The sequence below is a fragment of the Alternaria incomplexa genome (assembly GCF_024043165.1).
Source record: "Alternaria incomplexa strain BMP 0042 chromosome Unknown scaffold_7, whole genome shotgun sequence".
Taxonomy (NCBI): domain Eukaryota; kingdom Fungi; phylum Ascomycota; class Dothideomycetes; order Pleosporales; family Pleosporaceae; genus Alternaria; species Alternaria incomplexa.
In genome coordinates this window covers 538,806-557,769 of record NW_026249856.1, presented here as the reverse complement: position 1 = coordinate 557,769, position 18,964 = coordinate 538,806, and the positions used below count along the sequence as shown (strand labels likewise).

General features: G+C 51.9%; 6 protein-coding genes across 6 annotated transcripts; 3 read left to right on the top strand and 3 right to left on the bottom strand.

The window, feature by feature from the left end:
- Window positions 1-136: 136 nt before the first annotated feature.
- Window positions 137-1,159, top strand: J4E90_005366 (uncharacterized protein; the record flags this gene model as incomplete). Its single annotated transcript, XM_051434920.1, has 1 exon — window positions 137-1,159. The coding sequence occupies one exon, from the start codon at window positions 137-139 to the stop codon at window positions 1,157-1,159; it is 1,023 nt and encodes a 340-aa protein (XP_051290944.1).
- Window positions 1,160-1,620: 461 nt separating this feature from the next.
- J4E90_005365 (uncharacterized protein) lies at window positions 1,621-2,523 on the bottom strand (the record flags this gene model as incomplete). The annotated part of the gene is made up of 2 exons (XM_051434919.1): window positions 1,621-1,916; window positions 1,971-2,523. The coding sequence occupies 2 exons, from the start codon at window positions 2,521-2,523 to the stop codon at window positions 1,621-1,623; spliced, it is 849 nt and encodes a 282-aa protein (XP_051290943.1).
- Window positions 2,524-5,887: 3,364 nt separating this feature from the next.
- Window positions 5,888-7,831, top strand: J4E90_005364 (uncharacterized protein; the record flags this gene model as incomplete). The annotated part of the gene is given in 2 exon segments (XM_051434918.1): window positions 5,888-5,894; window positions 5,907-7,831. 2 exon segments carry the CDS (start codon window positions 5,888-5,890, stop codon window positions 7,829-7,831), a joined length of 1,932 nt encoding a protein of 643 aa, XP_051290942.1.
- Window positions 7,832-8,856: 1,025 nt separating this feature from the next.
- J4E90_005363 (uncharacterized protein) lies at window positions 8,857-10,407 on the bottom strand (the record flags this gene model as incomplete). Its single annotated transcript, XM_051434917.1, has 1 exon — window positions 8,857-10,407. One exon carries the CDS (start codon window positions 10,405-10,407, stop codon window positions 8,857-8,859), a length of 1,551 nt encoding a protein of 516 aa, XP_051290941.1.
- Window positions 10,408-11,752: 1,345 nt separating this feature from the next.
- Window positions 11,753-14,388, top strand: J4E90_005362 (uncharacterized protein; the record flags this gene model as incomplete). Its single annotated transcript, XM_051434916.1, has 4 exons — window positions 11,753-11,894; window positions 11,947-11,979; window positions 12,028-13,266; window positions 13,319-14,388. 4 exons carry the CDS (start codon window positions 11,753-11,755, stop codon window positions 14,386-14,388), a joined length of 2,484 nt encoding a protein of 827 aa, XP_051290940.1.
- A 958-nt stretch (window positions 14,389-15,346) lies between these two features.
- On the bottom strand, window positions 15,347-18,714 carry J4E90_005361 (uncharacterized protein; the record flags this gene model as incomplete). The annotated part of the gene is made up of 3 exons (XM_051434915.1): window positions 15,347-16,159; window positions 16,217-18,455; window positions 18,509-18,714. 3 exons carry the CDS (start codon window positions 18,712-18,714, stop codon window positions 15,347-15,349), a joined length of 3,258 nt encoding a protein of 1,085 aa, XP_051290939.1.
- Window positions 18,715-18,964: the final 250 nt, after the last annotated feature.

The following is an 18,964-nucleotide window of genomic DNA, read 5'->3' as shown; positions in this document are numbered from 1 at the left end:
CGACGATGCGTGCTCGTCTTTCTTTGCGCCACGAAATGCATCCACCCAAGCGTCCTTGTTCCCACGCGTCCAGCATCCCTCCGCTCCTTACCACGGAGCTCCCTCCGTCTTAGTGTTTACAGCAACGGCCTTCAACATGACCACCATGACAGATGCCAGCACTCCCAGCCCGACTGCCAAGACTGGCTCTTCGATACAGCTCACCCATCGCAATGATCGCACCTTCCTCATGGCTGTGGTCCAGTCTCTGGTACGACTAATGCGAACGCGCATCAGCAACCGTCAAGCAGACCACGAGGAAGGGTCAATCCGACTCAAGCCAAAGCAATCGAACCTCTCCCAGTGTACCCTCCACGAACGAACTGTATGCGACATACACATATACGATGTCATACCACCCAACAAAGCAGAAAAGAGCTCGAAGAAGCGGATATACTACTTCGCCGGTGGCAGTTGGCAGGAACCGCCCTCTCCACAACACTACAAGATCTGCGCCAAGTTAGCTAAAGAGATGTCCGATACTTCCATATCGATTGTATCGACACCTCTTGCGCCCAACGACCCCGCGCACAAGTCGTTCCCTGTCTGCCAAAAGACATACCGGGCTTTGATGGCCGAAGCGGAAGAGGCTGGAGAGAAAGTTATACTGGCGGGTGACTCCTCGGGAGCGAATATTGCTCTGTGTCTTGTGCTGGAGGCCCTACAGGAGGATAGCGAGAACGAAGGCGTTGAGATCAAGCATCTCCCACACCCCGTCGCCATCATGAACGTATGCCCATCGACCGACTTGACTCGCGAAAACTCCGACATCGATAAAGTGGCACCTCGAGACCCTCTCCTCACACCCAAGATCATCAGAGCGACAGCGAAAGCATGGCAAGGAGACTGGGACGCCGCCGATCGCCGCATATCCCCTATCAATGCCGACATTTCACTACTCGCGAAAAAGGGCATCAAGGTGCACGGAATAACTGCTGGATGCGATGTGCTAAGCCCGGACGGCGTCATCTTCCGCAAGAAATGCGAGGAACACGGTGTCATTGGCGAGTGGGTGCACTGGGAGAAGCAAATGCACTGCTTCGTTCTGACCATGCCGTATGGACTGGTCGAGGCAAAGGATGCCTGCCAGTGGATCGTAGATGTCCTGAAGAAGGAATGAGTTGGGTGACGATATTTTGTGTCCGAGTAAGAGATACCCTTGCTTTCTGCGCGTGCGCGACCGATTTAGGTATAATAATATTACAGCTTTCTCGCATATCTTCAAACTTGCAGATCACCTCTCGCGCTTTCATACTCAATCCCATGTCATGGATACTTCCTTCCTCTGGCCGCCCGACTTCATACTCCACGCTACCATACCAAGGGTCCATCATTCGGCTCGATCGATCTCAGACTCTGCTCCCACGTGGGGCAGGATGTGCTTGAGCAGGCACTCGGTAATTTGGTGCCGTACGCTCGCCAGCATCCTGCAAGACATAATTGAGCGTGGGTGAGGACGGTGTTATTACTCGACCAACGCCTTCATAGCGGTTGGATCAGCAACGGCGCTGTGGAACACCTGGCTTGCGATGATGCGCCTCAATGTTTGAATGGGTAAGTTCCATCATCTTCAGCGCGTCTTCAGGGCCCGAACGCCCGCAAGTCCCGGGTTGTCGCGTGACCCTCACTCTCCACCAGAGTAAGTTCATCGACTGAGAATCTATACTCATCCTTCGTTTTGCGTGGCTTCGGCCCCCCGCTCCCGAACGTCACAACCTCATCAGTCATGTCCGGTTTCGACCTTTTCCGCCCCATCTCCACAAACTCGTCGCTGTTCGGGCCTAGGAATCCCAGATCCACAAGCCTGTTTCGCACTTGGGTCTCGGTCTTCTCATCGTAGAAGTAGTGACCGGTCCTGACGAGGCTCCGCTGCATAACTAAAGTACGTGTCAGAAGTCGTCTAGCGTACCGTCCGCATAAGTGTCACTTACTACCCTTGAGCGTTGGTATCGTGGCAGCGATCAACGCAAGCTCGAGCTCCAGCATCGACCACAGTGTAGGCGCGACTGTCATGAAAAAAGTGTCACCACCCGGTGGTATCATGCTGGCCTTGACAGTACGCAAGATGGCGAAGGATGAAGCGAACAGCCCAAGGCCCATCAGAACACCGAGGAAGATCTTCTCGCCACGCGGCCGCTGTAGTTTCCGGATAAAGGTTATCGGTATCAGCGATAATACGAGGTCGGTCGAGATATGCACAGCGCTCGCCGCAACGATGTTCCCAACGATGGCTTCCTGTGGCAAGCACTCCACCTTTTGCTTCAGAAAGATGCTGGGATCCCAGTATATGCTAAATGGCCGGCATTGCAAAAACAGGAACAGCGTCGAGGTTATAGTCGTGAGGATGAGTAGTACGATCGTAAAAGACAGGAAGATGCGCCAGGGACGTGTCTGCTTGATACGGAGCAAAAGAAGGGCGACTGAGATTTTGACGAGTCCAATGGAAAAGTTCCAGAGAGCTTGGCAGTAGAAGACGAGTCGCATGGCTGCGAGACGCGAATCTGCCGAGACATATTTTGTCCGCTGGCCGAAGCCATAGGAACATGCTAGGCAGACGATGACATATTTTGCTATCGCAAGGACCTGTAGACATTCGACGTCAGCTTTGTGGCACTGGGGAGTACATTCCGCCTTACAGTTGCTGCAACCGCCGTCCAGTCATCCATGTGCAGATTCCAGAAAGGCCGCACTCTCGACCAAAGTCGTGCAGAGAGTAGCAGGACAGCGAAGAGTGTGAGACTCCCACATACACCGAGAAGAAGAGGCGCCTGAGTATCGTTGCGCTCGTGACCGGGCATCAGCTGTCTAGATCGCAGCTCCATATCGCAAGAATAAAATACGGAATAACGACTCCGCGACAGATTAGAAGAAAGAACTACCCTCAGACGCAGCGTTCACACCTCTCCTTCCTATACTGCCTGCACCGACTGTTTATCAGCATCTAGCCGCCATATCCCGTCATCGCCATCGCATAAACAAGCCTCGTCCCCAATCACACGACCCTTACTTCTCAGGCTTCTAAGCCACACGATCATCGTCTCAATAGCTAGCTTGGTTGGCTCGCATTCTGGCGTTCGCAAATACTGCCCTGTTGGCATAAAGTCGCCGCGTGTCAGATGTGTTTCGCGTAGTCGCTTTCATCCTTGTACCCCACAAACTTATGGTCTCGGATGTGATTCCGAGTTCTGAGGGTTATGCAACTGTTGGTTCGTGTTTGAGGGCTGGGGGAGAGGTCAAATAGTTGATGGCGGTGAAGGTCGAGGATCCAAGGGTGAATGAGTAATCAATGGTGCGGGCCCAGATTTCATGGGCGAACGCATGTCACCAGTACCACAGTGTAGTCCAAAGGACCTTGATGGTCGAAACCATCAAAAATTGTCGGGAGAGGATTGAAGGTCGGTCGGTCTCGCGTTGTGGCCGTGACGCTATACGTTAACTAGGTACATGGGTAGGTCGCGGTCCCGATTCCATTATCTTCATGTGTAGGTAAAACCACAAGCTTCTTGAGATCACGATGTTCTCGCGATCTGTTAGGCCTCGCAGATCCAGGTGCTTTACCACCACGAATGCTCGTCCTCAACTACGTTTTTAGGCGACACAAGCTAGATAGGTCACCGTGGCAGCTTGAGCTAGGCCTGGGTACCTACCTATGTAGGTAAAGTGAATGCGCTAACATCGCCTATCCTGGGCAGATGTGCCTGACAGTGACTAAAAGCAGTGGTAGGAGCTCATTCGGCGGCCCTTGTGTTTGATTAGACGGTCGCTCAACATCGCCAATAGTCCACGGGTGCTATTGGTGCGAAGTTGCCATCGCAAGAGCAGGCAAGCTTCGCTTCCACCCCAATCGCCTATGACGAACCAATCGGTGGCCGACCCCACCCTCCTTCCAATCTATCTTACCTCAGTGTGGCTGTCCGGGTGCGACTGCGAGTGCGCGCCCACGCGATTACGGCAGCCACGGCGCTCTCTGGCTGTGTAATGTTGTGTCGCAAGGCTGAGGCAGGCAAATATAACACCAGGCTGACGCCCATTTTGGAGCAGCTATACATCGACTCTTTCAGAGCCTGCTGCACCTGATTCTCGCTGCCTCTACGGCTAGATTCTTTCGCACGTCGACGGGGTCTCGATACAGTAAACACACTCATGGCGTCACCTTCCGACCCAAACAAGCTCCCGACAAGTGCAACGAATCACATAGCGCGCACCGGATTGACTGTCCTTGCATGCCCTTCCAAAGATGAGGACTGTTTGGTCGAGTAAGCTTGATCTTTTGCCCCGGAGGGAGTTACTGACACCTCTTGGCTAGTATCGTCTTTGTGCATGGCCTGCAAGGTCATCCGAAGAACACTTGGTCGACGCAAAGTCGCCAGCCTGGTCCTGGAAGCCTAGACTCGGACGATGGCCAATCAAACCTCGCGAAACTACAAGGCCTCTTCAGCCGCAAAAGGAAACGTGCAGAGTCGCAACCTGATAATCCAAGCCATGTTTTTTGGCCTCAGGATCTGCTGCCTCAGGATTGCGTGTCTGCACGCATCCTGACTTTTGGATATGACTCTGACGTTTCCAAATTCTTCGACGGTGCGGTAAACAGGAACAACTTTTACGATCATGCAAATGATCTCCTCAGAGCTTTATTGCGAGAGAGGTCGCGAGTTGCTCGAGTGAGTAAAGAGCTTTGAACAAGAAAGTGAAGAACTGAATTGACAGTTTGTAGCAAAGGCCCATTATCTTTGTAGCCCACTCTCTTGGAGGTTAGACAATTGCTTATTTCCCACGACTATTTGTCGCTGACAACCTGCCAGGTATTGTAGTCAAGCAGGTAGCCGACTCATCAGAATAACTTGGTATATGCAGCTCATAACGATTGTGTAGGCCTTGGTCGATTCACAACGTGCTGAGCGTCGGATTGAAGAGAAGTCAGTATACTATCACACAGAGGCTGTGGTTTTCCTCGGTACACCCCATCGTGGAAGTCAGTATTCAAGCTGGGGTCAAATAGCAGAGCGTATTGCACGCGCAGCTATCTTTGATACGAACAAAACGAACCTATCCCATCTGCAGGTCCATGGACTCGAACTGGCGAACCTTGAAAGAGACTTTCTCGTTCTCTTAGATCGGCGAACCTTTAGTGTCTTTAACTTTCAAGAAGCTCTTGGTCTCAAAGGTATAAAGGGTTTCAATGGAAAGGTACGTACATCAAACCATTGCTTCAATTCTAAACAAGTTACAGGTTGTGGAGAATTGGTCGTCTTCGATTGGAGACCATGGTTCAGAGCCATCAGAAAGCATCAATGCGAATCACATGAATATGTGCCGCTTCTATGGAAGGGATGATCCAGGCTACAAACAAGTTGGGGGTGAGATCCAGATTAAAGTTGATGAACTGGTGCAAAAACATCAGGGTAAGACACCCAAGGAGTTTGGTACTGAATGACGATGAATACTCACAATTGATGACAGAGGAGCTTTCGAACGAGCACGCTGGTGAGCCTCACCGAGCGGCAGATACACATATTTGAGTTTCATTAATAGCAATCCAGACTTTCTTAAGTCTCTACTTGGCTGCGTATCAGAGGAGACGTTCACGGGAATTGACATCAAGGACCCTCTCGAAAATACCTGTGAATGGATTTTACGTCGCCACTCGTTCTCCGAATGGCTCAGAGAGGGAGACGGTATCTACTGGATAAATGGAAACCCAGGAACTGGCAAGAGCACTCTCATGAAATACCTTTTTGCAGATCATGAGGGGCTTCTCCAAAAGCACATTCCGAGCTCCAGTCGTCTTGTAAAAGCCGGGTTCTTCTTTCGTAGAACAAGAAGTTGGCCGGAAAGAACAGCGAACAGCATGTTACGTACCATCCTAGCCCAGCTCTTTCAACGCGAGAAGAGGGTATATCAGAAGTCTCTTCCTACTTTGAGAGCTATGAAAAGCCCTCATCGGACCGCCGAGCACATGAAGTGGTCTGATCAACAACTAGGCAGTGTCTTCGACGACATCTGTCAAGGTCAAAGGGATGAAAGTGCTCCCTTGCGATTGTTGATGTTTCTCGATGCAGTGGACGAAAGCCTGGATCGTGAAATGGAAGCCGTCGTGAGTAGTCTACGCAGACTCCTCTCGACCGCTCGCAAGCACAGTGTCTTTCTCGGGATTTGTATCACCAGCCGCCCTCTACCTGAGCTGCGACGTGAAGCCGATCTCGCCTGCGGATGCATCTCGCTACAAAAAGAAAACCACGACGCAATCTACACTTACATTGAGTCGGAGCTAGCATCCAGACGCGATGATCGGCGGGGCGAAGACTATTATAGTAGATTCGCGGAGAAGGTTGCTGAAAGAGCAGATGGTGTCTTCCTTTGGGTTGCACTTGTAGTTCCCAGATTGCGGAGGAAGATTGATAACGGAGGCACAATCCGGGAACTGGAAGCCTTGCTTCAAGACATCCCGAACAATCTGAAGAAGCTCTTCATCGATATCTTGCAGAGGATACCAGGTCCAGATCTTGGGATAACGATGCGGACACTTCAGATTGCCACGCTAGTCCGGAGACGTTTAACTCTAGAAGAGTTCCAGCATGCTTTAGCGTTTCAACCAGGCTCGCCCTACAAGTCCCTGGAGGCCTGGAAACGCTCGTCCGACTTTCTGGAACTTGGTAAAATGCTTATTGCGAGACTTCAGTACTACTCTGGTGGACTTCTGGAGCTTCGCGAGGAATTGGACGTCGAGATTGATCCTGTAACACAATACCAGGAGTTCTTACAAAATTTCCCACCGCAACCGCTCTCACCCGATCCAACGAGACTGAGGCAAGAAACGACCAAGCTACGAGCGGAGGAGAATATTCCTTCGGACATCTATCCAAAATTATTTCCGGAGATGCTACGGAAGTTCACCCCGGGGAAATCGAAGGCTGACACAGAAATCTACGTATCCGCAACCCCACCTAGGAAAACTGTGCGCCGTCGGGTCAAGTTCAAATCCAAGCCATCTCCAATATTCAACATTCCCTCAGCACCTCCAGGCGGACATAGACCTATTCCAGATTTATGTCAGTTCTTGTCAAAGCCCATTCACCACGTCCCTGTAGTTCGCTTCATTCATGAGACAGCAAAACACTTCTTCCGCGAGAACGAGGGCTTTCATATCCTTTACGACTTGATTCTCGCTTCCGAAGCTGCGAAGGCGACACCAAATCCATTCTGCAGCCCGAGCGGTTGCTATCTGACCGGTGGCCACCAGTTCATTGTCAATAGCTGTGCTTCATACCTGAGCATACAAGAACTCAGGCCTGATGTTACAAAGATTCTGACCTCATCAACAAGACCACTGGTTGACGAGTTTCATCTTCTCCAATACATCATCGAGAGCTGGTTCCATCACATACATGCGGCAGAGGAAGGAGGATTAGCTCAAACACACATCCTTAGATGGCTTCTCTATGTTCAGCCGAGTGCGCTGAATCAGTGCATTTGCTGGGCAGGCGAACATGACCTCAGATCTTGGATACGCTGGTGCATTGAGAATAAGGTTGATGTTAATGTTGTCGATGCAACTTTGTTGTCTTACGGACGTCCTATCAGGAGCGCTGTCGCGAACGGGTTCTATGAAGCAGCGAGGCTTCTGATACAGGCCGGTGCGAATGTCAACGGCATTACTGGAGGACTGGAGACTACATTACGAGTGGCCGAGAGGATGAGGAACCAGGAAATTATCGAGCTGCTCAGGGAGAATGAGGGAGTGCTTCGGCAACCGCACTGGCTTCCACCTGAGGGACAGATCGTCAAGTTGTAGGAACAAAATCCCAGGAGGGGTTTCTTTTGCTATACAGTATTCCTTAGCGTATCATTGCACATGTATGAATTCAGAAGAGCAGGTGAGGAGAAGAAGGGTCGCGACGTGCTACCAGTGTATTATGCTGCGTTTCTGTTCCACGCCGCCGCAGTAAGTCTTCCACGCATCCTGGTTTTAGCAGCATGAGCGATCGATTAAAGCTTTCTCAGGCCTGCGCACAAGAAAACAATGCCCTCTTCTACCTCAACCTAGCGGAGCACGCGTTTAGTCTTCTCGATGCCCTACCGACAAATTCCCTCTCGGCATGCAGCGGCACAAGCAAGATGATTTGCAAAAAGGCAACTGGGGGGTGCGCCTGACCGTGAGTAATTGCTCGACAGCCGTCTGTTGATAAAGAGTGAGAATGCTAAGTTTGACGCAGCTCAAGCAGGATGAAAATGACAACGGCATGGATGTTGGACCTTATTTCTTTGTTCTTGCCGAGGCGAGAATGAAGCACGACAAGGAAGAACAACGGATGATGTAGTCGGTTCAGTTTTGGTGGAAGAGGAGAGATTCCCTTCGGGTGCATTCATGATGGGAGACGGTTGGGCTCTGTCTTGTACGCATCCCTGGCTGTGTGGTGACTACGCACTGGCCACTTCAACCTGATTTTGCTCGCCTTCTCTTGCGCTAGTTCCCATTTGCATTTCGTGATTGGCAAATCGACGTTCGACGTTCGCTATTCCCTAGCGGCTTGTCGTTCGACGTTCGACGTTCGACGTTCGACGTCCGCTTACTGTGTACTAAGCCTGGGTCCAAGACGCGAGAGGCCATAGTAATCTGGCCAGAGCGCGAGCAATTGCGCAAATCACGGATCAACGGCAAAGTTTTGTCTTGAAACCACGTCGCCAAGTCTACACGCGTCATTTGTGGTGGATTTGTTCGAGAACTGAGGCTGCTACACGTATCCTTGGATTGTATTTGTTGAGAATGTTGACAATACTACCGCGTTGGACTCTACTGCCAGCTCTTCCGAAGCATGATCATGCAAACTTGAGGTTGACGGGTAAATCATGGTACATCTGATAGTCAAACTCGTTGCTCCACTCGACGATGAACACTTTGGTGAGTGCGACAGCTCCCATCAAGTCGAGCTCCTTATCTTGATCTACCAATCGCCAGAAGTGCGTCTCGTCCAGGTGGTCCATGCTCCAATCATCGACCAGCGCACGCATAATGTCTGTTACGACACGTACAAGGTCACCAGAATTTCCCTTTCCGAGAAGAATAGCCGAGGCCGCCATTTCACCCATGCTGTTGCGAACGAAGCTACTCTCCCAACCTTTGCGCTCGAGCAAATATTGTTTCTCTGCCACGGTCCGCTTTAGAAGAGCAGCCAGCTGAGATCTAAATCGGTCCATGGTAGCTTTTGAGTACGCTAAAAGAAGATCGCGCATGCCACGATGTATACTCCACGACAAATGGTTCCATGGAAGGCAATCGAGCGCTTGCGCAATAGCCTCTTGTTCTTTTCTGGGGATTAAGAAAACCGTGTCATCGTGAGAAGAGTCTTTGCTCGGCACCTTAAGCGTGAGGTAGTCGTCATTGACCTGTTTTGTCGAATCCTGATCCCGAGCGAAAATGTAGTCGACTTCGTACACTTTGCCTCCAAGCATATTGTACAAATGCCGAGACCCATGCGCTCCAGGAAAGCCTTTCACAGCGTACTCAAGCACATAGGTGCCCGCCGGCTTGCGACCGCAGAACGCTAGCTGCAGACCAGACGGCGCTACGATGACTCCGGCGAGCATCTGCGTGCAGCGGTTGGTCCGTTGCGTGAAACTTGGAGGGTAGACATCGGTACTTTTCTTGTGCGAGTCATGAGGTGAGAACTGCACGACGGCGTCTTGGCCAATTGGCCAGGTAATGTACCATTGGCCATTGTATGAAGCGTATCCGGCCCGGAATCCAGACGCATCGCTGTACGAGAAGGCGACCCTAGCGTTGGTAAGCGCCATCATGGTTATCAACGTCGTTCTTGAGATGGATACACAAGCATGTGCTTGGTATCGTGCTAATTGCATCCTCTCCAAGGATTTCCATTGCGTGCGTCTGTCTCGAGCCTCGCGTGAACGATCTTCTGTTTCAACGACGGTCTTCTCTTGCACGTGTTCTGTAGCTCTCTCTGCTTCTTCTATGGATGGGCTCGGTGATCGGAGCGAATGCAGCTTGTCCGGGTGGAAGATGGTCAAAATGAGTGCCCAGCCCGCCTTCCCTGGGGGCGCAAATAGCGGAAGGCGCGTCAGGTGGATGATCTGTTTCCCGCAGAACCCGTTTTCCAGATTTGCGACTAGAACAGGGCCGTATAATGGCGGCCTTCTCACCTTCCACCACGATAACTTGTCTTGGTGTCCGTACCAGAATCCTAGATATGTCGGGGTGCGATGACTGTGAAAAGGGTCCAGCTTGTCATTGATGGCGCTGGCTTGCGATAAGAGACCACCCAATCCCACCGCTGTGACCACGAACGAAAGCCATGTTGCGACATCTGACGATGTTTCCATTCTGAAGAGCCTGGCAGTTAAAGTCTCCATTGTGTGAGTGTACGCGCAGCAATGGTGGAGAGCAATATACTTACATGGTGCGGGGACGCGCATATATATGAGGGTGCTGCTAGCCAAATCGCTTGCACGGGCAACTGGTGGTGCAGAGCGCTTGTCTAGTAACACTCAGGTAGTAGACAGTCCGGTTTTTGAATCAATTACCAAAGGCGCGTATCTAAGCGCCACCATGTGCGCGAACTACATCGTTGCCTGATGCCGTGCCAGACAACCCGTCTTCATGCACAACGTGCTTTCAGGTCACAATCAGCCTTGTAACCGCCCAGCGACATATGCTAAACTATTCAAGAGATGAAGTGGCCTTGAAGCGCTTTTCACGCGGGAATTTATCGTCGAATTTCGTGTGTCCTCACATTTTTCGTCGCTGCACAATGGCATGATGGGATCGTAGGGTAGGAGTGGGATGCCCCTCTCGAGGCTTATCTTTGGTAGGGGTACACAAATGACTATAGCGTGATATGCGCTCACGTACGCAATGTAGTAAGCAAAGAGAGCCTTGCGATTTTATGTTGTTCGCTCGTTCACTGCGGCATTCCGAGTTGGAGTTGTGCGATCCAGAGCGTATGTGGATGAACTCCACGGTTGGAGCAAAGTTGGAGGTGAGATCGAGGATACCTAGGTAAGGACCGGAATGACGTACGTGATCTCACGTGCAGCGCAAGTTAGGTTTAGCGGCACTCGGTCTGAGTTTCCTAATTTCCCGACGAGAGCTGCAACACCAACATAGCCGTTGCTCACAGACAACGCCATGAGATCATCAGGGTTCTCCTTGCTCAAGCCATTACGCGTTGAATTCCTTTCTTTTGCAATCCCGGGTGGAAACTTCGCGTCGTGGTCAGCCTCGTCTTCGCCGGCTGTGCCTCCAACACGCGTTACAATGTACCGAGATGCACGCGCAAGGCTAATATCAGACGTCCCACCCCAGGCCCCGGCTTAACCCTTCGTTCGAATACATCCCGTATCCCACCTGCACTACCAACCGGAGGTCACGGCTCCAATTTAGTACAGCATGGATGTACCGTCGACGTTACCCCGCAGCCACCTGCAGTCGGCTGTAATCATGCATATCACCGCAACACCAGAGCTTTAGAGCCAGACTATCGCCCTGCTAGGAGATGATGGACGGTACAAGATGACTTAAGAATGCTACCTGAATTGCTTATGCGGCAGGTAGCATGGTCTTGGACCATCGCGTCACTGCCAAGCGTGATGGAACGGAAGGATAAATAGTTCATGTGGGGAAGCGCGATGAGGAATCTGCGCAGTCGGTGTTTACCTTGGCTGCTTTCACCAAGAGTGTTCCGGTTCAGCTACAATCATGGGCATTCCTTCCGTGAAGCAGGCGTCAGCTCTACTGCTAGGCGTATTCATAACATCTACGAGCGCGCAGTACAATTCCTCGCAACCACAGAAAAGCGGATATCAATATGTTGACCCTCTCATCGGGACGATCAATGGAGGTACTAACGCAATGTTTCGGAACAACGACCATAATCGGCTGACCACACAAAGGGCACGTATTCCCTGGCGCGACATTGCCATTCGGTATGTGGTTATCTCAGATACAAGCCAGCGCCTACTGACAGCTGCGAGGAATGGCCAAAGCGGGGCCCGACGTGATCGGCGAAAACCAAGGAGGGTTCTCCTCTAACGACTCAGAACCTATTTACGGGTTCTCGCATATGCACGACTCTGGAACGGGTGGCTCGCCGTCACTTGGCAATTTCCCAATCTTTGCGCAGGCCGGATGCGAGAACGACGACATCAACGGATGCCAGTACTTCGAATCACAACGAGCTGTCGAGCGTATACCTGGGGCTGTTCATGCCAGACCTGGCTACTTCGATATCACACTGAAGGACAACATCAGGACGGAATCGACGGTCACGAATCGCACAGCTCTATATCGTATCACCTTTCCCGAAACGCCGACGGCGCCGAACGCGACGCTGAGTCCGCACATTTTGCTTGATCTGACAGATCTACCGAACACAAGAAGCGAAGCAAACATCACCGTGGATGCCGAGACCGGGCGTATGACTGGTAGCGGAGTGTTTTCGCCATCGTTTGGAATCGGAACGTACAGGTCACATTTCTGCCTCGACTTTGATGGTGCAAAGATCAAAGATGCTGGCGTTTGGCAGAACACGCGTGCGACAAACAGGGCAACCAGTCTGAATGTCGTTCCCGGCGATGTGCGACAATCACCCGTTCTCACACCAGCAGGTGGATGGGTGCAATTTGAGAAGCCCACCCAGGGTAATCAGATCCTTGCAAGAGTTGGAATGAGCTTTGTGAGCGAGGATCAGGCATGCGCGAATGCTGAACGCGAGATACCCTCGTGGGGATTTGATGATGTCGTTGCGGCTGCTGAGGCTGCATGGCGCTCCAAGCTAGACGTCATTACGGTTGAAGACGGCGGTGTTGATCTCGTCTTCCTCAAAGCTTTCTGGAGTGGCGTGTACAGATCCATGATTAGTCCACAAGACTACACAGGTGAAAATCCCCTTTGGGAGTCTGACGAACCGTACTACGACTCCTACTACTGTATCTGGGACAGTTTCAGATCGATCCATCCACTGATCACGATCCTGGATCCTCACAGCCAAACGCTCATGATAAGAAGTCTGCTCGATATCTACCGTCATGAAGGATGGCTGCCAGATTGCCGCATGAGCTTCTGCAAAGGATTTACGCAAGGAGGCTCAAACGCCGATATTGTGATTACGGACGCATATCTGAAGAACATCACGACTGGCATTGACTGGACACTTGCATACGAGGCTCTCGTAAAGGATGCGGAAGTCGAACCACCCAACTGGGACGTTGAGGGTAAGAATTCGATGCGTATGCGGGTACCAGTTCTTGACTAACAACTGTCTAGGTCGCGGTGGTCTGGTATCATGGAAGGAGTTAGGCTACATACCTACCGAAAACCTTGATGTCGAAGGTGTGGGCACAGAGACACGCTCAATCTCCCGGACCGTCGAATACGCCTACAACGACTTCGTCATTGCTCTACTAGCCCGCGAACTCGGCAACACAGCCGACTACCTGAAGTACCTGGAACGTTCCGGCAACTGGCAAAACATGTTCAAGGCCGATCAAAGAAGCATCATCAACGGCACCGACACCGGCTTTGAAGGCTTCTTGCAACCGAAATTCCTCAACGGCACCTGGGGCTCTCAGGATCCGATCTTCTGCTCACCACTACTTAATTTCACTGGTTGCTACCTGAACCCTGCAGGTGGCGAGACATACGAAGGTCCTGTCTGGCTGTACACTTTCTTTGCCCCAGGGGACATGGTCACTCTCATCCAGACTCTCGGAGGCCGTGAGCGCTTTGTTGAGCGTATGAACTGGCTGCATGAATCCGGTGTTCTATACCTTGGCGACGAACAGGCTTTCCTCAACGTATTCCTATACCACTACGCCGGCCGTCCTGCTCTCTCCGCTGAGCGCGCTCATCAGTACATACCCTCATTATTCAACGACACCGTCGTCGGTATCCCGGGCAATGACGATAGCGGCGCCATGGGTTCTTTCGAAGCCTTCGTCATGATGGGTTTCTTCCCCAATGCCGGCCAGGACGTATACTTCATCATACCGCCATTCTTCGAGTCCATCTCCGTCAGGAATGGCCAGACGGGCAACACAGCGACGATTCGGAATATTAACTTTGATGCGGCTTATGAGAACATCTACATCCAATCTGCCACGCTCAACGGTGTGCCTTACACGAAGAACTGGATCCAACACAGCTTCTTCTTAGAAGGCGGTGTCTTGGAGTTGACGTTAGGACCACAGGAAAGCAGCTGGGGAACGAAGTCGGAAGATGTGCCTCCCAGTCTTGGACCGTTCACAAACAGCACTATGTCTGGCAAGAGATCTATTGGTGCGGATCGGGGGTGGGCGATGCCGAGGATGGAGTTTGAATCTGTCGGTAGTCAGTGAGAGATCCAACGGAGCACGACACTATCAATAGCGGAAAGAAAGCTTGTATGAATGTGCACAATGCCACGACTCGACTATGGTCATAAAGGTGACTCGCGTGATAACCCGTCATCCTACAGTGACTGTGGATCGTTTGAGGTCAGTGCGCGATCATTGTATTTAAACGGCATCTTGCGAACAGAGTATACTGCGTACACCACTCAGTCTTTACAAACGATATCTCCTACATTAAGCTCCTTTGGCGATATTCATCATGAACCACCGATACACATCGCTGTCTTTACCCGGCGTTATGTCGTCGGACTCCCCAAAAGCAGAGTGCACGCTCCTACATTCAGAGCCAACAGCTTCGGAATCTACCGGGGACGAGATTAGGGCCGCTAAGGAATTATGCGACTTCCTTCAAAGCCGAGTGAACTTGCTGAAAAACGAATTGTCATCGCTTGAAGACAAGACGGATCCTCGATCACAATCACAGTACAGGCATCGGTCAAAACAGATGGAAGATTGTGGTCAACGTTACAAAGAAGCCACTGAGACATATAACGGGCTGGTAGCGGCGGTCAGTAAGCAAAATGAGTGAGGGTGTAATGAGGGTTGGACTGAGATGACTGGCCTGTTGAAGGATTAACGATGGGGTTTCACTTTCGAGACTGTCGGTGTCGGCCATGGAAGTTGGTAGATGAAGGACGAAGATGGTTCGGCGATGGGGGTCGGCAGATACAGGTGCAACATCAATTCTAATCTGCACTTGAACGCCATGACAATGAAAAAATGACTGTTTTGATATTCATCGTGAAGCTATGACAGCGTGTATGTGTCATTCAATCGTGAGTCATACTAATGAGCGACTATGGGTCAATCCAAGAAGACATGAGACCAACATCCCCACTTCCCCTTCCATCCTAATCATATGACAATTTGTTCCATCCACCACCCTTCAAAGAAAGAAACCATCTTACTTCTCCCTAACAGCAACACCACCGTTCAGTCCAGCACGGGCCTCAGCATCCTCGCGGGAGATGACCCTGTGGGCACCAGACCAGATACCAAGGCTACGCTTGATAGCCTTCCAGCTCTCAATCGCGCTGATGTAGATGACGACGCAACCGAATGCGACGCCCCACTCCCAGGTGATGGCACCATGCTTGAACACCTTCTCGTTGATGATGGGGAGGTAGACGATGGGGAAGACGACGAGTAATCCGGCGATGACTGCAAAGAAGAGGAAGCGGTTGCGCCAGATGGTAGTGAAAACGGACAGACCGGCTGGGGCTGAGGAAGGAGTGTTGGGGTACATGTTGAAGAGCGAGCGAGCGAAGTGCTTGACCTCCCAGGCCGTGACGAGGAGAAGAAGCGTGATTGTGGCGTAAGTTGTCGCGCGGGCACGGAACACAACCTCGCAAGTATCGTTGTACCCTTCGTTGCATCCAGATCCGAGGTTGCCTCCGCCAGGACCGACGTAAGCGACGATGGCGAAAGAGAAGAGACATAGTGCTCCCATGAAGAAACCGTAGATGAACTTGTCTGTGATCAATTCGGCCGTGAAGACACCCTTCTTGTTGTCGTGCGGTGGTCGGTACATGCTGTCTTCCTGTGACTCTTCGAGTCCGAGACCGATGGCGAGGAAGGAGGAAGTAATGAGGTTGACCCAGAGAATCTCGATGGGGGAGAGCGGGAAGACGGAGTGGTTGTCTTGGTCTTTGAAGGCGAGACCGATGAGAAGGAGGATGACTTGCGCGATGTTCGAGATGAGAAGATGCATGAGGAACTGTAGTATGATATGTCAGTGAGTGATCTTGATCAAGGGGGGAGCAAGATGGCATACCTTCTGGATGTTGTCAAACAAGCGTCGGCCTTCTTCAACGGCCTTCACAATGGAAGCGAAGTTGTCGTCAGTGAGAACCATCTCGGCGGCATCCTTGGCGACGTCGCTTCCAGTGCCCATAGCCATACCGACGTTGGCTTGCTTAAGCGCGGGTGAGTCGTTGACACCGTCACCAGTCATGACACAGAAGCGGCCCCTCCTGTGGAGAGCCTGCACCATCTTGACCTTGGTGGTCGGGCTACATCTGGCGATGACCAGGGGTAGAGTCTCCATGGCGTCGACCTCATCGTCAGACATCCTGTCAAAGTCTTTGGCGACCATGACAGCTGAGGCAGGAGTACGATCGTCGATGATGTCCACGTCCTTGGCTATAGCTCGGGCAGTACCGGGATGATCACCGGTGAGCATGTGCACCGTAATACCAGCGATCTTGCACTCGCGGACGGCACCTGCTGTCTCCAGACGAGGTGGGTCGTAGATGGCGACAAGACCGAGATAGTTGAGGTTGGCCTCAACAATATCACGTTCCGAGATGTCAGTGTCGGGTTGCAGCGTCTTGTGAGCAATGCACAAGACACGGAGACCTTGGTTAGCCATACTCTCGGCGGCTTCCAGGATCTCAGCCCTTTCCTGATCCGAGACGTTGAGCGCCGACATCATGAATTCGGTTGCTCCCTTGGTGTAGACGTCCATGAGGCCAGAGTGGTTGTCTTTGTAGACGACAGTCATCTTCTTGACCTTGGAGTCGAAGGAGAATTCGGTAGCGAGATGGATGTTGAGTGAGGAAAGTAGGCTTTCCTTACCCATGTTGAAACGAGAAGCGAGGACGTGCAATGCGACTTCGGTTGGCTCACCATGCGCCGTCCAGGCTCCATTCGTTACATCTTGCATAAAGGCAGTGGGTGGTCGCGAGATGGTGTCGATAGTGGACGCGTCAGTGTCGCGATCATCAGCACTGTTGTATTGCTCATGAGCCGCAGCCTTCTTCTCACTGGGAGAGTCGACGCGGGATTCAGATGGCGGTATGACCTTGGAGTTGTTGCAAAGAGCAATGGTATGGAGGAAGCGAGTGACGACAGCGTCGGGCCTGTAATCGCTCAGACTGAGCTGTCGTTTGTCAAAAGCAACGTTTCCGCTGGTGGGATTGTGAGGGTCTGTGATGGCATCGACGGTGAATGTACCGGCGCCACGCATGAGGGCCGTCTTTGCGACCATGCGACCTTGGGTGAGAGTTCCAGTCTTGTCAGAGCAGATGTTCGTGACACCGCCGACAGCCTCAATGGCCGACTGGACTCTGGTAATGACGTTTGCTTTGGCCATTGCCTTACCGCCGACAGCGATCGTAATCGTCAAGACTGCGATGAGCGACTCAGGAATAACAGCTACGGCAACACAGATACCATAGATGAGTACCTCTCCACCAACCTGCCATTTGCTTGCGGAAAAGACGATGATGGCGAGGATAATGGCGAGACCGAAGAGGAGAAGTGCGAACTTGCTCAGCGTGATCTGAAGGGGGGTTCCGACAAGACCGAGGATGGTCTTGCCGCCGTTCGTGAAGCGCTTCAAGATTCGGACGAAGATGTTGGAAGACTGCGGGCCGGCATCCTTCTTCTGACGGAGCATAGTAGCGATCTTTCCGACTTCGGTGTTCATACCAGTTGCGACTACAATACCATGGCAGCGTCCAGATGTCACCTCACTTCCGGAGAAGGCAAGGTTGGTCTGGTCGCCAGTGGCAAGGTCTTCCTCGTCAAAAGTCTTCCATGGTGTCTTCTCGACAGGAGCGGACTCTCCTGTGAGGAATGCTTCATTGGTGTAAGCGTTGACACCATCGATGAGGCGAATGTCGGCGGGTACGATGCTACCAACGGAGAGCTGGACGACGTCGCCAGGAACCAGGTCCACGGCCTTGACTTTGATGTCCATTGTGCCCTGGCGTGTGACGGTAGCTTCGGGTGCGGTGAGTTTCTTGAGAGATTCGATAGTCTTCTCGGCTCGGTAGTCCTGCCAGAAACCAACAACGATGTTGAGGAGGATAACTGCGGTGATGACGCCGCCTTCGATGTAGTCGTCTATGCCAAAGCTAATGGCCATGACAATGATGAGGACGAAGGTGAGACTGTTCGAAATCTGCCTTAACAGAATTTTCCACATGGAAAGCCCTTCAGCTCCCTTAACCTTGTTAGGGCCATAGAGCTGGAGGCGAGATTGCGCTTCAGAGTGAGGGAGTCCATGGCTGCGATAGTTAGCAGGAGCACGAGAGTGGTACGCATGAACAGTGAACCCTACTGGATGTCGACTCCCAGAGTCTGTGCAACTTCCTCGGAGGTGAGGGTGTGCGGAGCGTGGAGTGTGGGCGAAGTGTCGCCATCGATAGGGTTCGGCTGGGGTTGCCTTTGGTTTGGTGCAGTATGCGGATCCTTACTACCACATATAGGGGGTTCATCGACGTTAGGAGAAGTCTCCTCGACGGCAAGTAGCACAGTTTCACCCATTCAAGTATATGTGATAACACGGATAGTGTTGGTGGTAGAGAGCAAAGATACGCCTTTGCGGGGGAGTAGTTATAGGCAGCTTGTCCTACCAGGTTTAGGCGGGGTTAGCACGCTAGACGAACGACGTGGGTCATCCAAGCGTGGAGAGGCTTGGAACCTCTTGTCCACCACGCCACATGAATGGCTGCACATGTCTTTGTCGCAGCAAGTATTGCATTAGCAGGTACAAACATAGTGATCAGCTGATGCT